Genomic DNA, 27,653 nt, shown 5'->3' with positions numbered 1-27,653 from the left:
ACACAACGGTGGTGACAGACTTTCTTTATAAACATCTGGAAGGAAGTCTTCTCAAGATGTCCCGTTGGGGTGGGAGTGGTGGAGCTGCCTAGCTCAGAGCCAGGACCAGGGCTGCACCTGGTTGGGGAGGACGCTTAGGCCTCAGAGAGGCCAGGCCAGGCCCAGTCTTTAGTTTCAGATGCTCCATGGGGTGCAGCAGGAGGGGGCCTGGGTGTCCCCTGTACAAGCCCTTATCTTGATTGTGGCTGATTGGAGGGCTGACTAGGCAGGGATAAGGGACTCAGCCCCACTGGACGCTGGGCTGCAGGGGCCAGCCCCCAGGCGGGGGTGCCCGCAGGGATGGAGGAAGCTCCTGGACTGGTGGCCAGCCCACTGGGTACTGGAAGACGGTGGCTCTGACGGGTTCAGCCCTAGAGGGAAAGAGAAGAACAGAGAATTAGTGTGGAGCACAGCCCAAGCCCAGGCGGGGGCACCCCCCTCCAGCTCACCCTCCCCTGGAAGGCAGAGTCTCAGAAACACGCAGACCCTTTGAGCCAGCCACCTCACCTCTAGGATTGAGCCCAAGGAAATAGGGGGGCTGTGGGCAGAGACTGAGCTATAAGAAATGGAAATAACCTAAGTGTCCACCTGTGGGGGACTGATTAAATATATATGCACGTCCACAGCAGAGAATGCTATGCAGCCTGTGTGAGAATTAAGGCAAACTTATATGCACTGACGAGGAAAGGTGTCATGATGTACTACTGTGTGAGTAGGGAGAAAAAGCAGCTTATAAAATAATGTATATAGCATGATACTATTTTTGTTTAAAGATATATAGCATATATAAATGCATAAAAAAAAAACCTGGAAGACACAGCAAAATGTTAACAGTGGTTCTATCTGAGTGGTGCAATTATGGGTGATTTTTTTCTACTTCTTTATACTTTTCAAGAAAGTTTTTCAAGCACGCAAGCCTTTGAAATGAGAAAAAAATATTGTCTAAAATTTTTTTAAAAGCCTCATTTCTCATGCTACTCACTCCCCTTCCCCTTAAGGTCCACCGCCCCCGGAGCCACCTCCTAAGGCCTGGGGCCCATCTGAAGCACCCACCCTGTGTGCTCCGCCCGGGCTGGCCCTGTCCTAAGGGAGCCGCTGAGGCGCAAAGGCAGCCTCCCCACCAACTGCTCCACATTCCCATCCTTCTGGACTCGACCCCCCACTCAGACTGCCACTCCGGGGCTGCTCTGCCCCTCAGGCTACTTTGCACTCACTTGGGAGCTCACGTCGCCCCTGTAGGACTGGAGCTCTCCAAGGGGGAAAGACCAGGGGATGGGGTGGCATCCATCTGCTCCCGCAGTGCCCAGAGCTGGGCCTGGCACAGGGAACCACCCAGTGAATGTTTGCTGATGACAAACAGCCAGGCTGAGCGCTATTACTGCCTGGACACTACTCTGGGCCAGACATCATGGCCAAGAGGAAACTCAAGAATCCTTACTGAACCCCATTTTATGGATGAGGCAACTGAGGTGCATGGAATCAGTCACGGGCCCAAGCGACAACAGTCTAGAATCGGGGGTGAGAGGCCAGAATGCCACCTACACGTGGGCCCCAGATGTTGGCCCCTCATGCTTCTGCCCCCAGCCCAGCCCAGCCCAGCCCACCCCCAGGCCCCACTTTCAGTGAAGGTGAGGCCCTGGCAGGCTCAGGGACCCAGTGGCCAGGCCTCTGCAGGACGGGAGTGTCCCAGGCCCACTAAGAGAGGTTTGAAGGCTCGACCAGCCACCCCTCCTGGGCCTGACCTGCTGTCAGACCCAGAGCAAGGGCTTCAGGCAGCCCCGGTGCAGCCTCTGGGGCCTCCCGTGGCACAAGGACAGGGGAATCCCTGCTCGGCTGCCTGCTGCCCACTGGAAAGCACAGAAAGCGGCTCCCAGCATGATTTATGGTGCCGGGGAGATTTTATAAACTCCACCAGGCGCAGAGAAGGGTGGGAATGGAGGAGGCTCCGCAGTTGCTGGAAGGGAGAGCCCCGGCTGCCAGCCAAGCCCCGGCTCCCCGTGGGGCTGGGGTGTCCACAGTTCTCCTCAGAGAGGGTGTGATCCATCGGGGATCCCCTTCTTGTGAGCCTCAGGCCCTTCCTCTAGGACACGGGGCAGACTCCCAGGCAGCTGAGGCCTCCCGCCAGGAGAGGGGGGAATTCCCCGGGCCTCAGACATGCGGGCCCCGAGGCCTTGGAGCACACCCCTCCAGCCTGCACGGAGCAGATGGGGACACAGGTGCGCAGGACTGTGCTCGTGGCTTCTCTCTTGGCCTGTCTGCCCCGTCACAGGGACAGGGCAGCTCTCTTTCACCTGTCCCCAGCCATGGTCCTAATTAGGAGAGAGTCTTAGGGAGGCACCTGGGCCAGAACAGTAGCACCAGCCCTGAGAGGGGTGCAAAGGGGAAGATTAAGACGGATAAAGTCACAATCTGAAGAGCCAACAGTGGAAAGCAGGGGCGAGCACTGGCCTCGCAGGGATTGGCCTGCTCACCTGAGGCTGGCCCCTCCCTCCCCCTACTGTCTGCTCCCAGCAGGTGCCTCAGGGTCAGTCTGCTGGGGCACGGGGGTGGGACAATGCACCAGGCTGGGGCCCCATCGAGCCTCCATCTCCCCTTTACAAGGACGGTTAGCCCGGCTCACCTTGAGGGCTCCACTCAGCCTGTGAGGTCAGAGCCCTCGGGTCTGGGTGGCCCCAGGTGGGCCAGGCAGCCATCTCTGCCCTGTGTCCTGGGGGGAGGACACAGACACCCAGAGAGGAAGAGGGGCCACCAGACTCATCCCCACGAGGCGCCCACGGCACTAATACTCAGGAATAGTCCTCCAGGCCGGGACCCTGCTCCCCCAAATGCTCTCTCATGCAGCCAACATGTCCTGGGTCTGCGCCAGGCTGATGACAGTGTGAGCTCAGGGCCGTGAGGGGGAGGCCCGGGGGTGGAAGGGGAGAAAGGGGAGATATCTCAGCTAAAGCCTGAAGGATGAGTCTGACTTTGCCAGGCAGACGTGGGAGGGGGGCAGTTCCAGGCAGAGGAAATAGTGTGCACAAGGTGCCCCCAAATCAGAAACACCCACCACACCTAACCAGCTGCCAAGCATCCGGCGGGATTGACAAAGAGGCCAGATGGGAGAGGTGAGAAGGTGACCCTCAAGGGCCGTGGAGGCGGCAGGGAAGTTCTCCGGGGCCCTGCAAGCTGGCCTGCGGAGTCTGGGTCCCCCCGACGGGGAGGAAGCCCAGGAGGGTTTCAGCAGGGCTGGGGCCAGGGAATGTTCTAGAAGCTGGTTGGGCCTGTTGTGTGGAGGATGGACTGGAGGAGCAGAGGCAGGTAGGAGACCAGGAGGGGATGCCGTGACGTCTAGGAGAGCCAGGGTGGGTGAAGGGCAGAGAGGGCACTGTTGCCACAGGGCTGCCTTGATGGTAGGAGACTCAGGGAACAGAGAGAGGCAGCCTCCTGGCTGCAATCCACCTCCCCGACCCTGCGGAGTGGGGGCCAGGGAATATTCTAGAAGCTGGTTGGGCCTGTTGTGTGGAGGATGGACTGGAGGAGCAGAGACAGGTAGGAGACCAGGAGGGGATGCCGTGACGTCTAGGAGAGCCAGGGTGGGTGAGGGGCAGAGAGGGCACTGTTGCCACAGGGCTGCCTTGATGGTAGGAGACTCAGGGAACAGAGAGAGGCAGCCTCCTGGCTGCAATCCACCTCCCCGACCCTGCGGAGTGGGGGCCAGGGACGCAAGGGCAGAGCCCAAAGCCTGTGGGCCGCAGGGTGTGGGTATCATTTTTCATGAGACCAACCTGAGGGGAGAGGGCTGAGGAAGACCGAGGCTGTGATGGCAAAAGCAATGATAAATGGTCACCTCCCTGCTAACAACCTCCTTTTCTCAAGGCTGGACTGGCCTGCTCTGCCCAGAGAGTAATTCATTTTGGCTCCAAGCCCTCAGGAGGCAGGTGGACAGGTGCAAAGGCACAGAGAACAAGTGGAAAAGCAGGTCCCCTGGAAGGGGCCAGGTTGGGTGGTCAGTGGGAGAGGAGCCCGGGGGATAGGGTTCAGCCTAGGGTGGTCCCCAGCGGCAAGCTCTATTCCAGAAACAGTCACTGCCATCCCAGCAGCCGGCTACTGCCACTACCACTGCAGACTTCCAGCTGCAGTGGCCAACCACTGCACTGGCCCTTGGCCAGCCCTAGACCTGGTAACAGAAGTGGCCCAAGGTCCAAAGTCAGAGCAGGGACCTAAGCTCTCTCTCAAGTGACAGCTGAGTGCTGCTAAGGGTAGCAGGTGTGTGACCAAGGCAGTCACAACCTCCTGGAGGGGAAGAGATTCCTCAGCTACAAACCGGGGGCACCAATCCCCCTAAAGGCCGGGGCTGAGTGCCGGGCACACCACGGCACCAACACACCTGATTATCATGTGGTCACCACTCTTCCTGCAACTCTGGGCCCATCATTCAGCCTCAGTTTCTCCATCTTGTCCCCTAGCCCTCTGAGTCTCATGGTCACAGGCACGCTGCCTTAGAGAGCACAGGGACACATCTGTCCCTAGGAAGGGACTTCAGGGCACCCATCTCTACCCATCCCCACACCCCCTCAGCCCAGCCACAGGGTCTCCCTGAGCCCTCGGCACAAGCCCAGGTGGTGCCCAGGCCTCTGGGGCTCACTCCCAGCAGAGGAACCACGGTGGCGGAGCGGGGAGGCAGCTGGGTCCAGGGAGCGGGGGAGCAGGGAAGCCCCCAGAGTTCTCTGAGTGGCCTCAGCTCCAAGCCTGGGGTGCAGGACATGGGTCCCTGGACCAGTTCCGAGGGAGGTGCCCACACTACCAAGATCACAACCACTTCTGACAGGACCAGAGGGAAGGGACATCACACTCCAACACAGGAGTTATGACTGTACTATATATTTTCAAGGTCGGGGGACAAACTGGGCACATTTAAAAACAAAGTTAATTTTAAAACAGCTTAACAAGCTCTCCTCACTAAGGCACGGAGAAGGCAAGAAGCTTGGCCCTCATCTCCTGGCAGAGCCTCAAGGGAAGGCCTCACCCCACAGACTGTCCCAGCCAGCCTGCTGTCCCATGAGGCCACCGGGTCCCAGTGCAGGATGGGAAAGGAGGCAGCCCGGCACGGGGTGACTTTACCAAGTCAGGCAGCTCACAGGCACATCCTTTAGCCCTTTTCCTCCCTTCTCTCTCTTTCAATACCTGGTAGAAGACCCCAGGAGCCCTGGCTTTGGTCTTGGCGGTGACCTTGAAGAGGAGAACCTGGGACGGCACGCAGCACACACCTGTGGGCTCCTGACCCAGGGTGCTCCCCATACAAGGGGTAAAGGGCACCCTGTCCACTTCTGAGCATCCTGAGTGCTGGGCCCAGGCAGTAGCTGGGCCAGCCCCACCCCAGCCCCCTCCTCAAGGAGGCAATGGGACAATGACAAAGAGCCTGTCACACGCCTGTGCAATCCCAGCTGTGCCTGCTCCGAGCTGTGTGCCCTTGGACAAGTCACATCATCCCATAAGCCTCACTTCCCCTTCTGCAGGGTCGGAGCAACCATGCCTATCTGGCAGGGCCTAGAGGGGACAGTGTGGTGATTGACTTTCTGGGGCCTCAGTAACCACAGTCAGGCCTCTCCCTCTGGCAATGGACTTGGTGATGTGGAGTCAAGCTGGCTTGGCCACCTGCCCCCTTCAGCCACTGCAGACTCCACTAAGGCAGGGGGATGAGGCCTAGGCACAGGAACCTTCAGGCAAGTGCCCTTCAGCCTCTGGCCAGGGCCTGGGGACCCAAGAGCCCCCAGTGTGGCCCTCCCCGAGGAGTCCTTTGGGGGCGCCCGTGTCTGGTCCCTGGGCAGTTCATGGAGACAAGGGCAAGCTGGCTGGGGTCTTGCTCCTGGAGGGCATGAGAGAAGGGGACCCATGGGGCCTGTACCTGCTGCTTGGGGCCGAGCTCAGCCGCTGGGCTCTCTTCTCCAGCCAGTCCTCCACGTGGACCTCAGGGAGCTCAGTGACGTCTAGTGGCCACTCCCTGGCCCACCTCTCCTCTGTGGGGATAGAGAGACAGGCAACTGAGGGGCATACTCACCCCCATCTGAACCCCACACTCTCACAAAGCAGCTGGAACCTTCCAGAGGCAGGGGGGCGGGCACAGGCTGGGAGGCCAGGAGCAGGGCCTCTGGCCTGTCCCCATCCTGCAGCCACCTCCCCAGGTAGCCCCTCTGGGCCTCACTCTGCTTCCCCATGAAGTGAAGACAAAACACTGGCTGCCTCCCAAGTTTTTTGGAGTTGGACACAGGACAGTTGAGAGCCTGGTCCTCAGAAGGGGTCCAGACCTGGGGTCAGGGAGGCAGCGTGGGCTGCAGAACAGGGCAAAGCCTGCGCTCTCCCACCATGGGCCAACGGCTCTGAGAGACCATGGCTGGAAGAGCTGGAGATACAGCTGCCACCAGGACTCGCTGGCCTGGCCCATAAGGCCTCACTTCCGCCCTGGGAAAGCTCCTAGAAACCTGTGTTTGTGGCAGGGCTGCGGCTACACTGTCATCAGATCCCCAGGGCAGGGCACTGCCCACAAGGTCTGACTGGTCGGAGGGGAGTGAGGCCTATTGGTGGATGAGGGCGAAGGCCAGGCCACCCCAGATGCTCGCTGGTTGCCCGAGGCCACATGGACAGAGGAGCCACACTGGACAGGGGCTCACGTGAGGCTCAGTTTCTCCATCCATTCAATGAGGGGCTGCATGCGAAGATCGATAAAGACCATCTAAGTGGGAATTTCCTTATCTCTAATTGGAGCAGTAGGAAGTGAATTTCCTAAAGGCAGACATGCCAGTTTCCAGAGGGAAGCTAACTTGCCCTTCCCTGTAGTCCCCAGGCCTGAGCATCCTGAGGGCAGGGAAGGTGCTCTCTTTATCCCCTTGTCCCCAGAGCGCAGTGGGGGATCTGCCAGGGGCCGAATTGGGGCTCCAAACACGTTGCCTGATTGAGGAAGGGCGGGTGGGTGTACATGAATGAATGCCAGGCTAGCAGGGCCCAGGTGGGGCTGAGGCACACCCTCGGGACTCCAGGACAGGAAGCCATGCGTGTCACTTTAAACCCAGCCAGGCACATGGATGGGGGCTCCCTGGCTCCTTCCCCACTCATGCCTGGGGTGGTTTGAAGGCAGTTCCTGATGCCCTGGATAGCCCTCAGCCTACCCCACATGGCAGCCACCAAAGAGGGGGAAGGGGGGAGACACAGGGGCAGCATTCCCCTACATCCCCCCAGCACCCACCCCTGCCCAGCCCAGGGTCCCAGTGAAACGCACCCTCCACCTGCATACTCAGCTCCTGCAGGTCTCGCTCTGACATGTGGGAAAATCTGCAGTTGGAGCCAAAGTCGCACTGGCCTGCAACGGGAGGAGAGAGTCACTTGCTGCCCAGGATGGACTCCTACCATTGAGCTGAGGGGCAGCCTGATGAGGGGCCACCAGAGTTTTAGGGGCAGGGTGTTAGGGACTAAGGAGTAGCAAGTCCAGCCCTGAGGAATAAGCTGGACTCTCTCTGGCCCAGCCATAAGAGCAGCCGGCGTGGCCTGTCTGGTCCACTAGGCCCTGCTCACAGCCCTTCCCTGGCCGGGGACCAAAGTCCACTGAAGCCTTTCATGATTGGGTTCCATAAGCCTCTGCAGGCTTGTCTCCTGTTACCTCCCCTTGCCCTGGCCCGCAGCCCCGACTAACTATGGGTGGGTCCCTGAGAGGGTTCTGCTTCCTCACGCCCTCCCCTTGGTGCCCCCTGCCCATGGCGGGGTGGGGGGGCGAGGGCACAAGTAGCTGGACTGTGCCCCAGAAAGGCTTTAATGGCAGCTTTGTCAAGGAGGTACCAAAGTCCAGGTTGGCTTTCCAAATCTCAACTGGGGAGACCAAAATGTTTCTCAAAATAACAGGAGACTAGGGGGAGGAGGGATAAATTGGGAGATTGGGACTGACATATCCACACTACTATATATAAAATAGATAACTAATAAAAACCTGCTGTATAGCACAGGGAACTCTACTCAAAAATAGATAACTAATAAAAACCTGCTGTATAGCACAGGGAACTCTACTCAATACTCTTTAATGGCCTATATGGGAAAAGAATCTAAAAAAAAAAAGAGTGGATATATGTATATGTGTAACTGATTCACTTTGCTGTACACCTGGACTAACACAACACTGTAAATCAACTACATTCCAATAAAAATTAAAAAAAAAAAATAGGGCTTCCCTGGTGGTGCAGTGGTTAAGAATCCACCTGCCAATGCAGGGGACATGGGTTCAAGCCCTGGTCCGGGAAGATCCCACATACTGCAGAGCAACTAATCCCGTGCGCCACAACTACTGAGCCCGTGTGCCACAACTACTGAAGCCCACGTGCCTACAGCCCGTGCTCCGCAACAAGAGAAGCCACCGCAATGAGAAGCCTGTGCACCACAGTGAAAGAGTAGCCCCTGCTCGCCGCAACTAGAGAAAGCCCGCGCACAGCAACAAAGACCCAAAGCAGCCAAAAATAAATAAATAAATTAATTAAAAAATAATAATAATAATAGGAGACTAGAGGTGTCCTAAGACAGCCTTGCCTACCAGCAGTGTGTTCACATCAAGGTGCAGCCTATGGGGAATGGCAGCCCCTGATTCACAGGCCTGGTGCCCATTCTAGGGGCAGCACGGTCTCCTGAGGGGAGCACGGCCATTCACCCCGCTCTTCTAGGCCAACAGCAGTACCTCTCCCTGGTGCTAAGCTCCCTTTTACACCATGTTAATCATTATGGTTTTCCTCTTTGCCTTGGCTGCTAGGAAACTCAAGGCCAAACCCTTAGAGTACACAGGACCTCAAGGCAAGCATGGTAGAGACTAAGCATTCTCCTGGCCTTGTCTTATTCTTCCTACCCTTATTTTCATCTGCCTTTGGCTCCTTCACTTACTGAGGTTTTTTTCTCTTTGAACTATATGCATCTTTATTAGCTGCGTACTGAGCAGTGAAATCAACACCCAGAGTCCTTTGTTCTAACCCTGAAGCTTCTCAGCATTGTCAGGCCTGTTCCTGTCTCCAGCCCTGCCTGCTGGGAGGGAGGGCACAGTGGAGGTCAGGCTCCCAGGCTAACTTAATCAGCCAGTCTATTACACCCATTAGTATCTCCTGGATTTACTTGCAATCTCCCAGCCCTTGCTGGTTCTGGGTAAGCTGATAAAATCACATTCTAGGTCTGAACAGCTGAGGACCAAGCCCTGGATGTCATAAGGCACAACCCCTGGGAAGGCCCCTGTTGACTGTGTCAAGTCAGCTGACGCACCAAGGCCACAAAGCGGGCTCAGGCGGGAGGGTGGGGGGAGGCTGTGCAGAAGTCCAAGAAGACCAGACAGGGCATGCTGGTCCCTAGGGGGACCTGAACGGAGTAGAACACTTTACCTGTCAGTAGAAACTTCCTGCAGGGCCGCTTGTTCTGCTCATCCAGCAAGATGGCAGCTGCATCTGCGAGAAGAGAGGATCTGGGTTCCGACTTTAGCTGCACACAGGCACTTCCTACCACCGAGATCAGGGAAGGAAAGAGGTCCTCATCCACGGAGGAGGGTAAGAGGGGATGCCCACAGGCAGGGGTGCTGGGCAGAGTGATCTGAGCTTCAGGTGACCTCAGCCCCACCCACCCCACCCAGACCCAGCCAAAGGCCAGGACCAGGTTTGAGGTCAGAGACTCTCAACTTTGCACAGTGGATCATACTGGGAGGTTTTTTTTTGTTTTTTTTTTTTTAAGTCCTGGTACCAGAAGAAGACCTCTCTGTACTGTCTTTGCAACTTCCTGAGACTCTCTAATTATTTCAAAATAAAAACCTAAAAAGCCCACCAGTAAACCCCAGGGCCCAGGCATCGCTCCATGGCCAAGGCTGTACCCCACCTCCCTCTGTTCCCCTCTCACACTAGCCACCGGCCTCAACAGGACTTCCCGGCAATCCTTCTGGATATGAACCTTAACCCCGGTTTCCTCCGATTTTTCCTACTTTTATTTTCATCATATAGGTACAGTTTAAATCTTGTATGCTCCTTGGTGGGCAAGGAATCAATCAGTCAAAATCTGTATGTGAGTGAGACAAGTGAGGAAGGTGCCCTGACTCAGAGGCCCTCATGTCACCCTGGAGGAAGGAGAGGCCAGGTCTGGGCTGTGCACTTTCCCTGTCCATCTGCTGCCTTTTCTAGAGGCCGCTGGGGTAAAGGAAAGACCATGGGCTACTGAGTCCAGGTACACAGGACCACATCCTCCAAATGTCACCATGACCTCCACCTCAGAAGTCTAATGGCTGTTGGAAGCCTTATCCCACCTGACTTGACTTCTATGCTTCATTTCATGGTGTTAGCCATTCCTTTTCACTGGATTCCAAAGTCACCGAGTCAAAATAGTTCCCCTGGTGTTTCTGACCTTCACTCTAAGAGCCCCCTGGGTTCTCTGCTCTTCTTTGTTTAGACTTTCTATTACACTTCCTTGTTTCTTTCCTAAATTTATTTGGAAATCAAACACATCTCTACTGGTTACTCCAAGATGGAGACCTCACCACTAAATTCCTACTTAGCCCTCAAATCAGACTTCCCAGCTGGGGCAGGTACCAAGCATTTCCAATTGAATACTCTCCAGGCCACGTCCAAATGAAGTGAAGGGTTAGGTGGGCTCCCCATTAACGAGCCCTGACTGGTAGGTGAGCTCTCTCCAAGTCTCAGTTTCCCCATACGTAAAATGGGAGGAAAATTCTCACCTGGTAGGGCTGCTGTCAACATTTAATAAGATAACGGATGGAGAGAGCACTGGGCAGAGGAGGTCCCACGTTAGAATTGTGGGAAAGTGGGGCTGGGAATGGCTTCAGCACCACGGTTCCTGGGTGATGCTAACGTGCAGCCAGGGCTGAGAGCCTCTGAAGTGGATGCTCAATAAACGGGAGCAGTTCTTACTCCATTTCCTACTCAAAAACCCACCATTTACATGAACATACCCATTTTGCAGACGGAAAAACTGAGGTTCACACAGGGAAAGGGGGCACACACGATAGGAAGTGGCAGTGCCAGGTTTGAACCCTGGCCTGTGCGTCTCAAGCCCCCACCCTTTCCTGTGTGGTTGCTGATTTCCTGGTGGCTGGTGAGTAGCTGACTCTGAGGGGGGCTCCTCACTTCCTCAGGGCTGGGCTCCTGGTGTCGAGAGTTAGCTATCAGAGGACTCACTCCCGGGGCGGCCTGCAGGAGCGTGGGTGGGGCCAGCAGCGTGGGGAGGGGGTCAGCACTGGACTTGTCAGACTCAGCCCACCCAGCTGGTGCCAGAGGCTTTCCCTTGGGAGGAGGGCTGGTGGAGGGCGTGTGGACATTGCCCAGAGCCCAACTGGGGTAGGACAGCTAAACTGGAAATGGGGCTGAGTCTGAGTCTCAGACAAGGGGCCCTGGTGGGGTGACTCAGTATGGGAGAAGAGTTCCAGGCTGCCCAGCATCTGGCTGGTGGTTCTCAACTCCAGCCACACGGCGAATCACTAGGCAGCTTTTAAAGTATACACAGCCCAAGCCCATCTTTCTCAGGTTCTGTTGTAATTCATCTAAGGGGAGGGCATGAGAATTGTTAAAAGCTCCTTAGTGATTCTGAAGTGCACCCAGGATTGAGAACCTCCAGCTGCAGGCCCTGCTCCTCCGCCTGGCGTTCAAGGCTCCTCATGATCTGACCTCATTGGTCCTTCTCGCTTCAGCTCCCCAAATTAACAGCTGCCCTGCTGCCCTGGGTTTGTTTGCTTGTTCATTGAGATATTCATCTAACAAACATTTACTGAGCACGTCCTGTGTGCCAGGTGCCGCGCCAGGATGAGGATTTAGTGGAGAACAAGTCAGACCTGGTCCTTCCTTCCACTCCAATTGTCACACTAATCCATGTAGATATAAACGGGGTAAACAGTCAGCACGCAGCCAAATGACCCGACCTGGCCCAGGGGTTGGAGAGGACGTCCCAGAGGACTGTCTGGGGTGGGGAGGACAGTGGCTGGGGTGGCTCCTCAAAGAGCCCAGACCAGCATTGTCGCTGGCCTGCAGCGTTTCCCTGTCTGATGATAAGAAAGACTGGAGAACAGCGCTCCGTCAGCCCGGCCGCTAGGCCGGCAGTACCCACCTCGGAACATGTCGTACCAGAGCTTCTTGGCCTTGAGGTGCTGCAGCCCGTTCAGGTGCTTCTTGCGGTTGTGGAGGTTGTCCTGGAAGGAGCGGTCGCAGTAGTCGCAGAAGTAACGCTTCCCCATGGTCACCCCTGCCGGGTGCTGCCGCTGCCTGGGAAGTCGCAGGGCGCTGGGTCAGAGCGCAGAGGAAATGCCACCACCCTGCCTGAGCACACCCGGGGCCCAGGCCTGCGCCACGTCAGGAAGGCTCTACTTACCCACACCAGCTCGTATGAACTCCGCAACAGCCCATGAGGGGCTACCCAGGCAAATGCTTATGGCTTGAGAGGCTTGAGACCCCTCATTCCAGAGGGGTCTTTTAACAGTTCTGACGCCCAGGTCAGTTAAAGCAGAAACACAGTGGGTGAGGCCTGGGCATCAGCATGTTTTAATGCGCCCCCAGGGAATTCTTGTCTGCAGCCAGGCTGGAGAACCACCACCTCACCCACTCTGGACAGCCCCCACCACCACCCCTGACGTCCCACCTCCTGTTCCTCCACGCTGGCCGCAGCTCCCCTCTCTACTCCTCACACGCGCCAGGCACACGCCCACCTCCCGCTGTTTGCACCTGCTGTTCCCTCTGCCGGGATGCTCCCCGCACCCCCCCCCCCCCCCCCCCCATACCTCACCCACTCTGGACAGCCCCCACCACCACCCCTGACGTCCCACCTCCTGTTCCTCCACGCTGGCCGCAGCTCCCCTCTCTACTCCTCACACGCGCCAGGCACACGCCCACCTCCCGCTGTTTGCACCTGCTGTTCCCTCTGCCGGGATGCCCCCCGCACCCCCCCCCCCCCGCACCCGCATACCTGCCCAGCTTGCTCACTTGACTCCTTCGATCTTTGCTCAAATACTACCTTCTCAGTAATCTCCCATGACCACTTTATTTAAAATTGCAGAACCCTCCACTTAGCTTTCCCCATTCCCTGCTTCACTTTTATCATCTTTGAAGTAATAAGTTACTTGTTATGTTTATTATATTTTTCTTTCCTCAACAGGAATATAAATCCATGTGGGCTGGGATATTTTTGTGTTTTGTTGTTGTTGTTGTTGTTGTTTTTAGGACACTCACACTTTATTATTCTACATAAAATTTACAAAGCCCCAGCCCCCAAAGTGGTGCACGGTACAGAGTAGGCAACCAAATATTTGCTATTCAACAATGAGTTAACTCCCATTTTCCTTATGGGACAACTGGGGTTCAGAGAGAGGAAGCGATCTGCCCAAGGTCACACAGCTGGTAAGCAGAAGGCAAACCCAGGTGCCCTAAAATCCCACTGCTGGTGTCCTCTCTTCCACAGCCAGCTTTAAGGCTTAGAGAAGCCAGAGGGCTCAGGCAGAAATGCACACAGCTTCCCAAGGAGATCAGCTAAACACTTAGGTGGCAATCACAGAGGGAAATGAGAACGTTTCAGGGTCTTCAGACACTTAAGACCCTCAATCCTGGTGACCACAGCTGCCACTCCTGACCCAGGAGATCTGAAGCCATGACTCAAGGCCAGCCCTTGAGTCGCCATTTGGTGTCACAAGACCAGAGGACAAATGGGTCCACTCAGGGCCACCAGGTGGGATCTACAAAGGCTGAGCCCAGAATAGCCTCTCACCTTTCAGGTCCTATAGTCTGACCCCTCATTTCCCAGAGCAGGTTCCTGAGGCCAAGAGGAGGAAGAAAAGTGACTTCCCCAAGGTCACGAGGTAGCAGCCCAGGCCAGCGGCAAAAGCCCCAGACTCTCAGAATCTGGCAAATAAAGTTAAAGCTGAGACCTGACCCACAGGGCAGATAGATGGGGGAATACATGTTGGGAAGAAGAGAATGGGGAAAGACACAGAGACAAACAAGCCCCTGGACAGTCCAGGAAGCCAGGCGAGGGATGGAGAAAGCCGCTCCTGCGGCAGAGACAGCAGGAGCTGTTAAGTCAAGGGCTGTAATGGGATCAGGAACAGTCATTCAAAATGAAAACGTATAAAACCTCTCTTCTCCCATTACTGCTGAGAAACCGCATCCCAGACACGCGGACTTGATATATTAAATTTGGCAGCTCTAATACACCCCATCTTGCCAATAAACTTATAGGAATTGGACTGAAATTGTAAGAGATGAACGTTTAACGGCCGAGTGCTTAACTAAGCCATTCACGAAGGCTGAAGCTCAGAGGAGCCGCTGGCTCTGGAGCATAAAGGGGAGGGGAGGGGAGGGGAGGGGAGGGGATAGGAATTGGACTGAAATTGTAAGAGATGAACGTTTAACGGCCGAGTGCTTAACTAAGCCATTCACGAAGGCTGAAGCTCAGAGGAGCCGCTGGCTCTGGAGCATAAAGGGGAGGGGAGGGGAGGGGAGGGGAGGGGAGGGGAGGGGAGGGGAGGGGAGGGGAGGGGAGGGGTGTTCCTCCAGGAGACTGATAAGGAACAGTGGCTCGGTGGCAGACTTAGCTGGGCAAAACCACACAGGGCACTGGGAAGCCAGCTGTGTGACCTTGGACCTCTCCAGGCCTCTACTTTCACTGTAGGAATATGGGGCGGTGGGTCCAACGGGTTGGCTGATTGCTTAGGGAGCAGCACACAGAAGTTTGAATCCAAATGAATTATTAATAAAAAAGTAACAGCAATACAAATGACACTAATAATGTCTGGCATTGAGCAAGTGTACAATAAATGTTATGTAATATTTGATGCACTAAGCACCTACTATGTGCCAGCACTGGGCTAAAAGCTTTATAATGCATCATCTCACTTAATCCTCAGGACAACCTGTGAGGTTTCAGATGAGGGCACTGAGGCTCCAAGAAGTGAAGTGACTTAGCCAAGATCATGCTGCTAGAAAGCAGCCGAGCTGGGCTTAGAACACAGGCAGGATGGCTCTAGAGCCCACACTCCTAATCACTTATGAAAGTCGCCTCCCAACAAATCATTCTGATGACAGCTTTCCTTTACTCACTACACCCCCAGGACCACGTGGCCCCTTCAAACCCCAAGAGGTATGTATTACAACCTCATTTACGATTGAGGAAACTGAGGCCCAGAGAGGTACTGTGAGGTGCCCCAGATCACACATCCAGGAAGGGCAAAGCAGGTCTCCCACCAAACCACCAGGAAATGAAGATCACATGCCCCTCTCCCAACCTACCCAGCAACACTGATTCAAATGATGAGCCCCTCAGGGCTGGGCTGTGTGTGTCTGTGTGAGCGTGTGTATTCGTGTTTTCCCCTCTCTCACATGCACAAACCACGGGGGGCACACCAGCCTCAGCTGAGGGCCATTATGGCAGCACTGTCCACCCATGCCTCACTCTGGCCACCCCTCATCTGGCACAGGGGAAGTGCTCAGCCATCCGGGAAGGGCCAATGGACCTTGCGTCTAGTCCCAGCTCTGCCAGGTGAGGATGTGGCTCTGTCACTTGCCCTCTCTAGGCCTCGGTTTCCCCACATGTGAAGTGGGAGGCAGGCAGCTAGACCAGGTGATCTCTAAGGGCACACACACACACGTGTGTCACTTAGCACAGAGCCTGGCCCACAGGAGGCCCTCCAGAAACGTTGGCCGTCATCACCATCATTATTATTGCCTCCAAAAGCCTGTATTTCAGAAAACTGGGACTCAGAACAAGGAACAGGATATTAGTGCCCAAGTGACCTCTGTGGTCAGCTGCTCCATATTACAGATGAGGCAAGGGAGGGCAGGAAAGGGGAACTGAGTTGTCCAAAGCACACAGCACAAGGCAGGGGTGGGACTGAACCTCAGCCCCTTTGGGAGGCTAAGACCTCTGCCCGCACAGCAGCTCTGCAGAGCCCCCAAGGCCCGGGAACGGTGTCAAGGGAGCAGAGCGGCTTTAGAGGGGCCAGCATTTCCTGCCTCCTTCACAGGCCTGACCCCATGGAGGCAGAGGCCCTGTCCCTGGTTAGGAGCTGGCCTCCAGCAAGGTGACCTCACCCAGGCATCGCCCAGGTGTGAAGTTCTAGAGCTCCTGACCCAACTCCCTCCCATTCCAGTGCCCTGGCACACATCAGCAAAAGATGCGGCTGCAGAATCCTCTGGACAGATACAGCACCGGGCCAGACACACAACTTGGCAAGCAGAGTGTATTTCACTCTGCCTCACCTTGCAGCCAGGCGTCCTTGCACAAGGCACAACCTGCACCACCGCACTTGGCAGCCTGAGTGGGAGGTCAGGGAAAGGGGAATGGGGACAGCCGGACGTCTCTACGGCATCCAGACACCAGCATGAGGTGCTGACTAAGCTGGCCTTCTCTGCCATGATTCATCCTCGTCCTCTGAGGCTGGTGCGCTCTGCAGTGTGTGAGCAAGGTCCTGTCTGGAACACAGGACCATCCGGCCCCACTCCCTCACCAGGAACACAGACAGTGCCACCCACCCACTCCCAGAGACCAGGTCCACGGTGGCGACAGCATCTGCTGGCTCCCTGGAGCTTCGCCAGGTGACAGGGTGGCTCCTCATGGGCACGGGGCAGAGGGCAAGGCTAGTGGGACCACCCTCTGAGGTCACACAGGCCTGGGTTCAAATTCTAGCTCCACCACTAGAAAGTTATTTCATCTCCCGGAGTCTGTCCTTAGCTATAAAACAGGGACCCCGCCACTGCTGTGAATTTACCACCACAGAGAATGGAGGCCGTTACTGCTGTTGCCATCATCCCCTGGGAGGCTCACTCCCTCTTACCCCCAGCACGTCCTGACCACTTGATTTAAAATTGCAGCCAAAGTCACAGCAGCAAACACGTCTGCCCCCTCACCACCTGCTCTGTTTTCCATAGCTCGTCTCACACACTGATTTACTGTCACAAGAGCTGCCTCCCCACTAGAATACAGGCTCCACGAGGGCAGAGAGTTCTGTCTGTCTGTCCAACTGCACCACCCGGAACAGAGCATCAAACGCAGAACTGCTGGTGGAATAAGCGAGGGAGCCACCCGTGGAGCCCAAGGCCTCCCGCCCTTTGCTCACCGACCCTCTTCTCCACAAGCTTGAATCTGGGGACACGGACAGGGATGAGAAGAGAGACATGTAAGGCCCCCGAAAAGCAGGTCTCTGCCACCTCCGCCCTCCCTGCAGGGCTTCTGTCTCCAGCAGGGCCCCCACTATCGACTTAGACCACACCCGGTGAGCCCATGGCACCTGACTGCAGGCCTCCAGGCTCAAGGAAAAGATGACCAACGAGTTGAGACACTGTGGGGTGGAAGAAGGAAGAAAGGAGAATCAGATTTGACTCCTGTGTGCTAGGCATTCTCTTATTTAACCCTCACAGACCCTAGCAGTAGATATCAAGGCATCCATTTCGCAGATGAGGAAACAGGTTCAGAAACATTCACTCCTATTTTGCTCAAAGCCACGACTGGGAGAGACACTGATAAGGAAGATTTCTCATCAACCTGAGTGCTGCGGGTGGGCCAGTGGTGCTGAGGGCCCCCGTGCACCTCCTGTGGAGCCCTCACCAGGCGTGCCAAGGCACACCGGAGCCAGCATTCACACTGGGGCCTGGCTGACCCGGGACCCATTCTCTCCCCACCCCACCGCTCCACCGTGAGGCTGGCTCAAGGCAGACATCTGTGCTTCACTGATATTCTTGGTTGCTTTCATCACGTGCGTCTCAGGTACAGAGATGGCTTTGGCACAAGGCTAAAATAAGCCAACAGCTCAGCCGTGGCCAGGGGCTGGGATGCATGCTGTAATTATCCAGGACTTGTGCTCACCACATGCTGCCCTCGAGCTTACCTGTCATTTCTTCTAATTATGGCACCACCAGACCCCAGGTGAACAGCAAACCTCAGCCAGAGGACAGCTTTACTGCACGCCCACTAGGAGCATGGCAATGTCCCAGCGCCACATATGCCCGCCGTCTGGAGTCGGCGGCATCGGACCCGGCCCATGCAGGTGGCCTGCAGACTGCCTGCTCAGGACCCAGCTCCAACAGAAGTGTCAAGAAGATCCAGATGTCTCCCCTGATAGGAGCCCTGATATGTTAAGGGTCTCCCTCAGATGCCCCAGGGTTTTGTAGCAACCATGCAGCTTTCTCATCCTGACCTCGTTCACGTGTTCACTTCTTGAAGTAAAGTGTATCATCCACTCTCAGCAATATAAGGCAGTGGGGACTCCACCCACAGCGATTTCTTAACTCAGCAGGTCTGGGACAGGGGTAGGGTCTAAGGAGGCCCTGATGCAGAGTCCACAGACCATACTTGGAGAAATGCTGGTCTAAGGGGGGAGATGACGGACTGAGGAACAGAGAAGGAGGGAGTTTGCCTGAAGTCACACAGGCCACACAAGACAGTCCTTACTGTAGCCACCCATCCAGGCCTGAATCTCAACCCTGCCACTAGCGGGCTGTGATACTCTCGTCAAACTACCTACCCATGAGCCTCATCCGGAAGTCGGGGGTAATAATACTTTTCACAAGAGTACTGTGAGGATTGAGTCAAGCATGCTAGGTGCTTGGCAGAGTGTCTGGCAAGCCAGTGCTGCTCAATGCACATCTGTGGACATGGCAGCCAGCCTCTCTGGCACCCAATGACCCCACCTAATGGTGTCTGAACTTTGTGTCTCCCGTTCCAAAGCGTATCAGGGTTGGTCTCTGTGACTAAGAGAAGAGAGCAGAGGGATGGTATGTCACCCCCAAGATCAGGTTATAAGACAACACGGCTTCCATCCTGGTGTCTCCCTTTCTCTGATCACTTGTTCTGGGGGGAAGCCAGCTACCATACTGTGAGCAGCCTGGTAGGGAGGCCCACATGGCAAGGAACTGAGACCTCCTGCTAACAGCCAAGTGAGTGAGCTTGGAAGCAGACCCTCCAGCCCCAGTCAAGCCTTCAGAGGAGGGCAGTCCTGGCTGACAGCTTGACTGCAACCTTGTGGGAGACTCTGAGCCAGAACCACCCAGCTACACCACTCCCAAATTCCCGACTATCGGAAACCGTATCAGATAATGTTTGTTGTGGTAAGCCACTAAGTTCCAGGGTAATTTGTTATGCAGCAACAGCTAAATAATACAGTGAAATAAATGAATGGAGAAACTAAATCACTTTACAATTTGTGATGGCCACAGGTACAAAGTGCCCCACAACCCAAAACTCTCCTGAGTCAAGTCAAATGAGGGCCCCCCTCCCACTCGCATATGCACAACCCTAAAGGTTCCACGGTACCCTTTTCAGTCATTCATTCACCAGCCAAACACACTGAGCACTTTCTCTCTGCCAGACTGGGGTTCACGCTTCATGACACAGAGTCCATGCTCTCACGAGAACGTGAGCTGAGCATGTGCTGGGGATGGGTGGCCGACAGATGTGCCCCCAGTAACAGTCATAGGTAACAAGCTCTGTGCCGGGGGTCCCAAGGAGGGGCACCTGCATCCAACAGGGACTTCCTCCAAGGAAATGATCAGAGATCATCTCAAAGATCTAGGTACCAAGGTGAGCACAGCAATGTAGCTTGTCCTGAAACCAAACTCCAAATGTCCAAGAGTAAAAAGAGCTGACAGTTATCCATTGCTCACCACATGCCAGGCAGACCGCTCAGGGTCCTGTGTAGAGTGGGGGAAGGGGTTCAATGATGATGCACAAAGCCTACCATCATCATTTTACCCTAAAAATAACTTTGGGTAGAGGGAGCCCACAACTGGCAAGGAGCAAGAGTAGGGTGTGAGCCAACCTATTCAACGGTGCCATTAAAAATCAAGTCAAAGTACTACATCAACTATACTTCAGTTAAAGAAAAATCAGTCAAAGGGAACAATTCCCTACAAGGATAAAATGTTCATCCCATATTATAAATGAAAAATGACTCATTGTCACAACAGTATGTACAACATGATACCACTTTTTTAAGGAGAAAGAACCTCCCGCCTCAACACACACATATACACACAGACACACATACAAAGACTGGAGAAGACACAAAATATTTACTGTAGTTGTGTCTAGAGAATAAAATTACGATGTGTGGGATTTTTTTTTTTTTCATTTTGTGTTTTTCTGTTTTTCTAAGTTTCTACTTTTGGCGTGTATAGTTTTAAAATTTTCCCAAAAAATTCCCTTCAAAAAAGTGGGAAATTTGTCAGGCAGGGATAAACCCTATTCCTTCTTCCTTAGGAGGCTTCCATGGATGGTTCCAGTGACCTGGTTCACCTGGATGAACCGGCCAGGGGTGGTGTTGAAAGGGATCTAGCGTAAACATTTCCCTCACTCCAGGCTGATGGTTGATAGGACAAGCCCTGATTCCAAGTGGACCTGGCCCAGTGAAGGTCAGCTCAACCCAAATCTGGGCTCCAGGAGCTTCAGGATGGAGAGAGTTTCTCACCAGATAGTTAAAGGTCCCAAGAGGCCAGAGTTTCCAAATAGGAAAGGCAAAAATAGTGTGAAAGAGGCTCTTGAACCATATACTCTGACTCATATAAACACCTCTGCCTTTCCCTTCTCCCCCCACCACCAAGTCTGGGCTCCAAACACCATGTGACTCTCTGTTACCACTGCCCAAGTCAGGTCTCACCCCTTCACATCTGGACCAGCCTCCTTAGTTCAGCCCACCTTTGGCAGCATCAGATCAACCCTCTCAGAACAACTCCTCAAAATTTTCTATTGCTCCTGGTGAGGAGCTTATTAAAAATGAAGTCTCCTGAATCAGATCCTCAGGAATTCTGACTCAGCAGATCTGGAGAGGGGCTCAGAAATGTGCATTTTAACCAGGGACTCTAGCCACCCCCAGTAGGTACCCCCAAGAAATAAAAGCCTGGAGAATTGAGCTTCCACTGTTCATTGACCTCTTCATCCCCTGCATCCCAAAGGCAGCCTTCGCTGAAGGCAGTCACTCTGGGTAGACACAGCCCGCAAATCTGTGTTCCACTCAGAAACTGGTCGGACTATGAACCACTTCAGTAAGCTGAAATGGTAACCCCTACTTGATGAGAACGCTAAGCACAATTTGTTAGAGTGGATAAAAGTGTTTTCTTACTGGCTAAGCATCCTGTCACACTCCAGGAAAGCTTAAAATTGAAAACAGAGGTAGTAGACTAAATCAATTATTGTACTAATAATCCTGTCCTAAGTTTATTAATAATCAGTGTCTACCTGGTGCTTAAAAGTATCACATTGAGGGCTTCCCTGGTGGCGCAGTGGTTGAGAGTCTGCCTGCCGATGCAGGGGACACGGGTTCGTGCTCCAGTCTGGGAAGATCCCACATGCCGCGGAGCGGCTGGGCCCATGAGCCATGGCCGCTGAGCCTGAGCGTCTGGAGCCTGTGCTCTGCAACGGGAGAGGCCACAACAGTGAGAGGCCCTCGTACCACAGAAAAAAAAAAAAAAAAAAAGTATCACATTGAAAAGAATTTGACATATTGAGTATATAACAGAAAAACACTGTGATTCCAGTTTAAAATATAAAAGTTAAAATATGTAGTTAGGTAATTGATAAAGTATCTGTCAGTAATTGACATGAGACTTGTGATTCTAAGTTAAGGGGTTAGCAATGGTTGGAAACACTGGCTGCACATTAAAATCACTGGGGTACTATAAAAGCTACTAAAGGTGCCCGCCATATCCTAATTTCTTGTCAGAGATGGAGCCTGTATTTTTTGAATCCCCCGACTGAGAACAAGTGACAAAAAAGAATTTGAATAAGTTTGTTAAAAGTATTAAAATTTATTACATTTATAAGGTTAATTTTATTAGATTTTCTAGTAACTGTTTAAGTATTCTGGGGAAATTATGCTTGTTAGATTATATATCTGAAGTACTAAGTGGAATTAAATGTGTAAGGGAATGTAACTGAGTTGAAGATAGGGCTGAATGTTTAAAGGAATTTAGTTTGTTCAAGTTGAGTTCAAACATTAATCAAAGGGAAAGTTAAGGTCATTTTTCTAGATTTATATATAGAATAATAATTTCTAAGTTGAAATCGATGGCCTAAAGAAAATTAGATTTTTTAAAAATTGTTGCTCCAAAATGAGAATTAACTAAAAAGGCCAAAAAATAAAACAAGCCCCACTTTAACTCCCTGTGATCTTCCCTACCCATTTCACCTAAAATTATTCCTCCCTCCTCTGAACTTCTCATCTGGGAAGTTGTCAGCAAGATATAAGTATTCTTTCCCAGAAGCTTCACAACTTGCTGCCCGAAAGGGCTACCAGGACGCTTTGCAAATAGAAAATAACCGCATAGTGGATACAGAGCATTTCACGTTTTTCCTCCCAGTTCCCAAACGAGGCATTACTGTTGCTTTTACAAGTCAGAGGCAGATCCAGGTCTCGAATCCAGTCCCTGGTTTTCAATGCCACACTTACGCCAATGACTTTTATCTCTGGCTCAGGCTTGTCCTCTGAACTCCAGATCCAAATCCTAATTAGCCTCTGGACCTCTCCATTTGATGCCTAAGGGGCAGCTCAAACTTAATGTGGCCAAACAGAACTTAAGACCATCCTGTTGATTTTAAGTTGCTGAGGTCAAAACTTTGATGCCGTTCTTTTTTTTTTTTTTTTGCGGTACGCGGGCCTCTCACTGCTGTTGTGGCCTCTCGCGTTGCGGAGCACAGGCTCAGCGGCCATGGCTCATGGGCCCAGCCGCTCCGCGGCACGTGGGATCTTCCCGGACCGGGGCACGAACCCGCATCCCCTGCATCGGCAGGCGGACTCTCAACCACTGCGCCACCAGGGAAGCCCTGATGCCATTCTTGAGTCCACTTTCCTGTACGCCCTACATGCATCTGTCAGTTTGTTCTGTTTGTCCCACCTCCAAAAATACATCCCAAATCTGATCACTACTCTAAACCACACCCTAATCTAAATTACTACCCTGCCTCAATTGACCCACCACAGCAACTTCCCCTCTTCAGTCTGTTCCTAGTGCAGTTAGAAAAAAATAAGACTCTTTACCACGGGTTACAAGGCCAGATATGAGCTGACCTGAGCCTACTTCATAGTCCACTCTACTTTTTCCCCCCTCAAACACCCCAGGATAGAGCAGCCTCAAGGACTTTGCACCAACGTTTTCCTGTTTGAACGGCTACTATTCACTCACGTCTAGGGTTAAGTGTTGCCCTGGGGCCCACCTTGTCTAAAATATTACCACCCCCACCCCCTCCCCTTTCTTCAGCTCTGCAAAGCATTACTTGTCATTACTGCACCTTCCCATCTACCCATACACAGTAGAATGGGTGCTCCATGAAGGCAGGGACTTGTTCACCGCTGGGTCCGCAGCGCAAGGCCCAGAGGCACTTAGAAAACATGTGCTGGACGGCCCTAGTCCTCCAAAATCCTTGCTATTTCTATTCCCAAGAAGGAATGAGTGGATCTAGGTCTCCTGCCTTCCAAGCCAGGATTGTCAGCTGAGAAACCCAGGGATGAGGGGAACATGAAGCATGGGCAGAATCGCCACTTCCCCTGAGGCTGGGCAGAGGGATTCAGCCCCCAGGACCCGACTGGTTGCCACAGGCTCCAACTCTAGCCCTGGACTTGGGGCTGCCAGAGGAGACAGGATGGGGGACAAGCCTGGGACCGGGCACCCAGGCCTCGCCCCCCTATCCACTCCGCATTCCGTTTAATAGTGTGGCCCGCCGCGGGGCTCGCGGACTTAGATGGAAGAGCCCAAGCCCTCCCGTGGGGGTAAGGACACTCGCCCTCGACGTCCCGCCAAAGAAGGTACCTGGCTCCGCGGGGCCCAACGGCTCTGAGCTCCTCCTCCTGCGCCCTCACGCCACGAACTGCTTGCTGGGATTCGTAGTCCTTCCTTGTGTATCGGTCCACCCTTCCCAGAAACCTTTGCGAATCAAAGCTGAGACCGCGCAGAAGTGGAGGAAGCGCGAGGCCTTCTGGGTGTTATAGTTTAAAATATTCAATCAGCAAGGAATGATTGAGGAGAAAAATTCGGTAATACTAACTATTACTAAGTATTTGGGCTGCCGTGATCTGGATTTTAGGAGATCTGAATCACGCACAAGCCATCAGTTACTTCCATAGTTCAAAACGACGAGCGCTGAGATCCAGAAGAACTACAAATCCCATAAAGCGTTACAAGTTGAGGACCTTTGGAGAGAAAGCTCGGTCGCGGCATGCGCAGTGGCGCTAGTTCGGCAGCGGACAAACATGGCGGGCCCGACGTTGACTGCGAGGTTGTACTCCCTGCTGTTCCGCAGGACCTCTACCTTTGCCCTCACCATAGCCGTGGGCGCCCTGTTCTTCGAGCGCGCCTTCGATCAAGGCGCGGACGCGATCTACGAACACATCAACGAAGGGGTGAGGGCCTGGGCCGTCCCTGACCTTGGGCCCCTCTGAGGGTTGACAGTGAGAGTGGAGGTGGGGCGGGATTCAGTCTACCTTTACGAGGAGCGGGGGTATCCCTGGGTGTCTTCTGTCTGCAGACTGCCGTCTGTCCGCTCCGCCTGGTGTGAATCTTAAAACGTTAAATGGGGTCAATAGATCCCGCTTTGCAGGGGTTTTAAGTATTGCTGTCTCCCGCCCCATACACACACTTGTCCATTTGCAGAAGCGAAGACTAACCTATTGAGAGCAAAGGACTTGTTAGGGCCACATCACCAGGGAGTTAGAGGCAAGTCAGGGCTAGACCCGGGACCCCCTATCTCGTCTGAAGGTTTCAAGGGCAGATTTGAGCGGGCGACGGTCGTGAAAAGAACAACTCTTTAGATACCGTGGCTGGCCTTTTCAGATAGCACTTTTCAGTTCCAAAGTCTTTCCATGCTGTCAGCGGTGGTATTAATAATGCTTAAGAGTAGGGTGGGTATGAAATCAGAGAGCCCTGGATGGGAATACTGGGCCTTATCAATTAATAACTGTGACATTAAGGTGGGCGAGTTTCTTAACCTGTCTGAGCTTCACTTTTATCTGTGGAATAGAAATGATAATAATAGTAACTATCTCAGGGAATTATTGTGAGGATTATATGAGATGCAGGCAAGGTGCCACCGTACCTGGTAGGTGGTACTCTCAAAAAATGGCATTTGTTACATTCCTCATGAGAAAGTGGAAGCATAAGATAGAGAATAACAACACTTTTTAGACTCACTGTGTTCCAGGCACTGTGCTGGATGCCTTGCCTGCTTTCTATCGTTAAATTGTGGCTCATACTGGGGAAGGTCTTGGACAAATAAGGCCTGTGCCACCACTCACTCTGTTTTTAACTTGAAGCTGTCTGGCCCTACAGCCCAGGCAGACTCTGTACACTGATGTACTGCCTGTGGCCAGGGCAATTTTCTGCCCTTACGAAAGTGCTGCTACTGTTCATCTTCAAGCAGTTCCTCTGGCCGTTTCCAATGTTTGGGGAAGGCATCTCAGGATGTTGTCATAACCCACCCATCTTTGGTGCTTTTAGGAATGAGCATACAGCTAGTTCCTGACCCAAGGATCATAGGTCTGAGGAAATTTTAAAAATGGCTCAGGGCTTCCCTGGTGGCGCAGTGGTTGAGAGTCTGCCTGCCGATGAAGGGGATGCGGGTTCGTGCCTCGGTCCGGGAAGATCCCACATGCTGTGGAGCGGCTAGGCCCGTGAGCCATGGCCGCTGAGCCTGCACGTCCGTAGCCTGTGCTCCGCAACGGGAGAGGCCACAACAGTGAGAGACCCGCGTACTGCAAAAAAAAAAAAAAAAAGGCTCAATGTGAAGTATTTGGGGACCATGCACTTAGGACCTCTTGAGTAATACCTGGGAGTTGAAGAAATGAGAGATTTTCCAGCCTCTGTTCCTTAATAATTGTGTGCTCTGGGGGTAGGTCCCTCAATCTCTCTACCTGTTTCCTGTAAAGTGAGATCATGCCTTCCCACTTATTTCACACACTGATTGAGAGCATCAGAGCATTCTGTAAATGTTAGGAATGTACATCAAGCCTAGTACTGCTTCCAGTTTGCCCACTGCAAACTGTCAGGGTGTGGTACATGTTTCTGTCAGGTTTGTTTTAGAGACCAGGGCAGTGGGAGGAGTTATAAAATGTGAGAGGCAAAACTAAGTTTGTGGTTCTTGTCTTTAAAATGCAGAAGCTATGGAAACACATCAAGCACAAGTATGAGAACAAGGCGTAGTTCCTCGGAGGCCCCAATCCAGGCCAGAAGGACCAGGTCTACCCACCAGCTGTTTGCCCAGAGTCAGGGCCTCAGCTTGAAGATGAAGCTCATGTCACTCTACAGGGGCCACCTTTAGCTGTTGGCAGGAGATGACGTCACCTGACAGACTCTTTAACTTCTGCTCTGTTTGAAGTATGTTTAGTCAGAGTCATCAACAAATAAATGTAAATTGTCCTTGAGACCTGCTTCTGCATCGGGTGCTTTTTAACTACCTGATCTTCACTTAACAGTTATTTGACACCACTTCAAAGTCCTCTGCAAACATCTGAAGGGCAGATTCCATTATTTTGGGTTTCCCATTAACTTCCAAAGAAGAATTCTAGTTTTCAAACCATGAGCTAGAGTTGGTGATGTTATCTTCAGCTTTGGCTTCTAAACCAATAACTCCATTCTTAAGTCAGGCAGAGGATAGCTAACTGGCTTGGCCCTAGGGAAGCTCTGTGGATCCAGCAGGGGAACAAACCATGGCCTGAGGGTTTAGTCTCCATTCTGCCTTTAACTTGTTGAGTATCTTTGGGTAAGCTGGCGTACCTCTGTGGGTCACCGCTCATCTTCTGATGGCTATAAGGGACATTGGAAATCATGCAGCATGGCTGGGAGCAGCCATGGAGAGCACTGGGATGTGCCGAACAGGAGTAGAGCAGTTCTGTTTGGTAACTGGCCTGGGAAGATGAGTGACTCACCTGTCTGCCATATTTCACCTGGAGCTTGGCATGATTGGGCCAGAGCTGGATCAACCACCAGCAACTAATGGGGAAGAGTCAGGTCGGGAAACACAGAGATGGGAGAGAACCTAGGAATTGCCCAGTTTGCCCTACCTGAGGCATATCTTAATGAAGATGAAGTCAAGCCCTCGAGAAATCATGACCTGCCAAAGGTAGTACAGCTCTGGGGGCCAGATCAAGACCTGAACCAAAGTAGAGGTTCATTCTAAGACTGATTCTAAGAATGATTTCAGCATTAATAGAGGAACACTCTGGGGGTTGAAGATTGCCACTTACTTTACACTGTTCCCAACGATTTGAGGGCAGTGTGCTGGTGAAAAACAATAAAGCAGGGAGCATTCTTGAAGAGTTATTCTACATTATTCTTGAGCACCTGATGACGAGCTCAGGGCAGCAGAGTTAGAATGAGCTTAGTTGATCACTTGTCTCGGGGCACATTCAGCCCAAGCAGCAAGTGTATTCCTAAGCCATTCTACATTAAGATGCCCCTTTATTGGACTTCCCTGGTGGTCCAGTGGTTAAGGCTTTGTGTTCCCACTGCAGGGGGTGCAGGTTTGATCCCTGGTCAGGGAAGATCCTGCATGCAGTGCGGCCCAGCCAAAAAAAAAAAAAAAGCCCCATTATTTGTCATCAGCATTTCTGGGCTGTTGAGGTTGTGTGTGTGTGTGTGTGTGTGTGTGTGTGTGTGTGTGTGTGT

At 53.2% G+C, this 27,653-nt stretch overlaps 2 protein-coding genes across 5 annotated transcripts; one reads left to right on the top strand and one right to left on the bottom strand.

Moving 5' to 3' along the window:
* Positions 1-8: 8 nt before the first annotated feature.
* Positions 9-24,109, bottom strand: ZMAT5 (zinc finger matrin-type 5). 4 transcript variants are annotated; one of them, XM_024121136.3, is made up of 6 exons: positions 23,805-24,109; positions 12,133-12,287; positions 9,417-9,530; positions 7,295-7,375; positions 5,927-6,038; positions 9-410 (listed from the first exon to the last, which is right to left on the bottom strand). In XM_024121136.3, the coding sequence occupies exons 2-6, from the start codon at positions 12,257-12,259 to the stop codon at positions 281-283; spliced, it is 564 nt and encodes a 187-aa protein (XP_023976904.1). In that variant the 5' UTR covers positions 12,260-12,287; positions 23,805-24,109; the 3' UTR covers positions 9-280. The 4 variants fall into 4 exon arrangements, with proteins under 4 accessions (XP_023976904.1, XP_007128701.1, XP_028336207.1 ...); XM_007128639.4 differs by having other exon boundaries at positions 9,417-9,479; XM_028480406.2 differs by lacking the exon at positions 23,805-24,109 and adding an exon at positions 21,238-21,368.
* Positions 24,110-24,193: 84 nt separating this feature from the next.
* UQCR10 (ubiquinol-cytochrome c reductase, complex III subunit X) lies at positions 24,194-26,410 on the top strand. The gene is made up of 2 exons (XM_007128640.4): positions 24,194-24,394; positions 26,145-26,410. Exons 1-2 carry the CDS (start codon positions 24,245-24,247, stop codon positions 26,187-26,189), a joined length of 195 nt encoding a protein of 64 aa, XP_007128702.1. The 5' UTR covers positions 24,194-24,244; the 3' UTR covers positions 26,190-26,410.
* Positions 26,411-27,653: the final 1,243 nt, after the last annotated feature.

Source organism: Physeter macrocephalus, chromosome 19 (genome assembly GCF_002837175.3).
Source record: "Physeter macrocephalus isolate SW-GA chromosome 19, ASM283717v5, whole genome shotgun sequence".
In the NCBI taxonomy this organism is placed as follows: Eukaryota; Metazoa; Chordata; class Mammalia; order Artiodactyla; family Physeteridae; genus Physeter; species Physeter macrocephalus.
Note: the sequence above shows the minus strand (reverse complement) of the source record. Positions and strands in the feature narration are given on the sequence as shown.

Bases quoted from the DNA above. Each gene is read 5' to 3' on its own strand.
- ZMAT5 (XM_024121136.3), bottom strand. From the start codon at position 12,259: ATGGGGAAGCGTTACTTCTGCGACTACTGCGACCGCTCCTTCCAGGAC. The intron at 9,531-12,132 runs GTGGGTACTGCC...TCTCGGTGGTAG, and splicing joins CTGGTACGACATGTTCCGAG to GAAGTGCCTGTGTGCAGCTA. The intron at 6,039-7,294 runs GTGCGTTTCACT...CTATCCCCACAG, and splicing joins GCTGAGTATGCAGGTGGAGG to AGGAGAGGTGGGCCAGGGAG.
- UQCR10 (XM_007128640.4), top strand. From the start codon at position 24,245: ATGGCGGGCCCGACGTTGACTGCGAGGTTGTACTCCCTGCTGTTCCGC. The intron at 24,395-26,144 runs GTGAGGGCCTGG...TTTAAAATGCAG, and splicing joins ACGAACACATCAACGAAGGG to AAGCTATGGAAACACATCAA.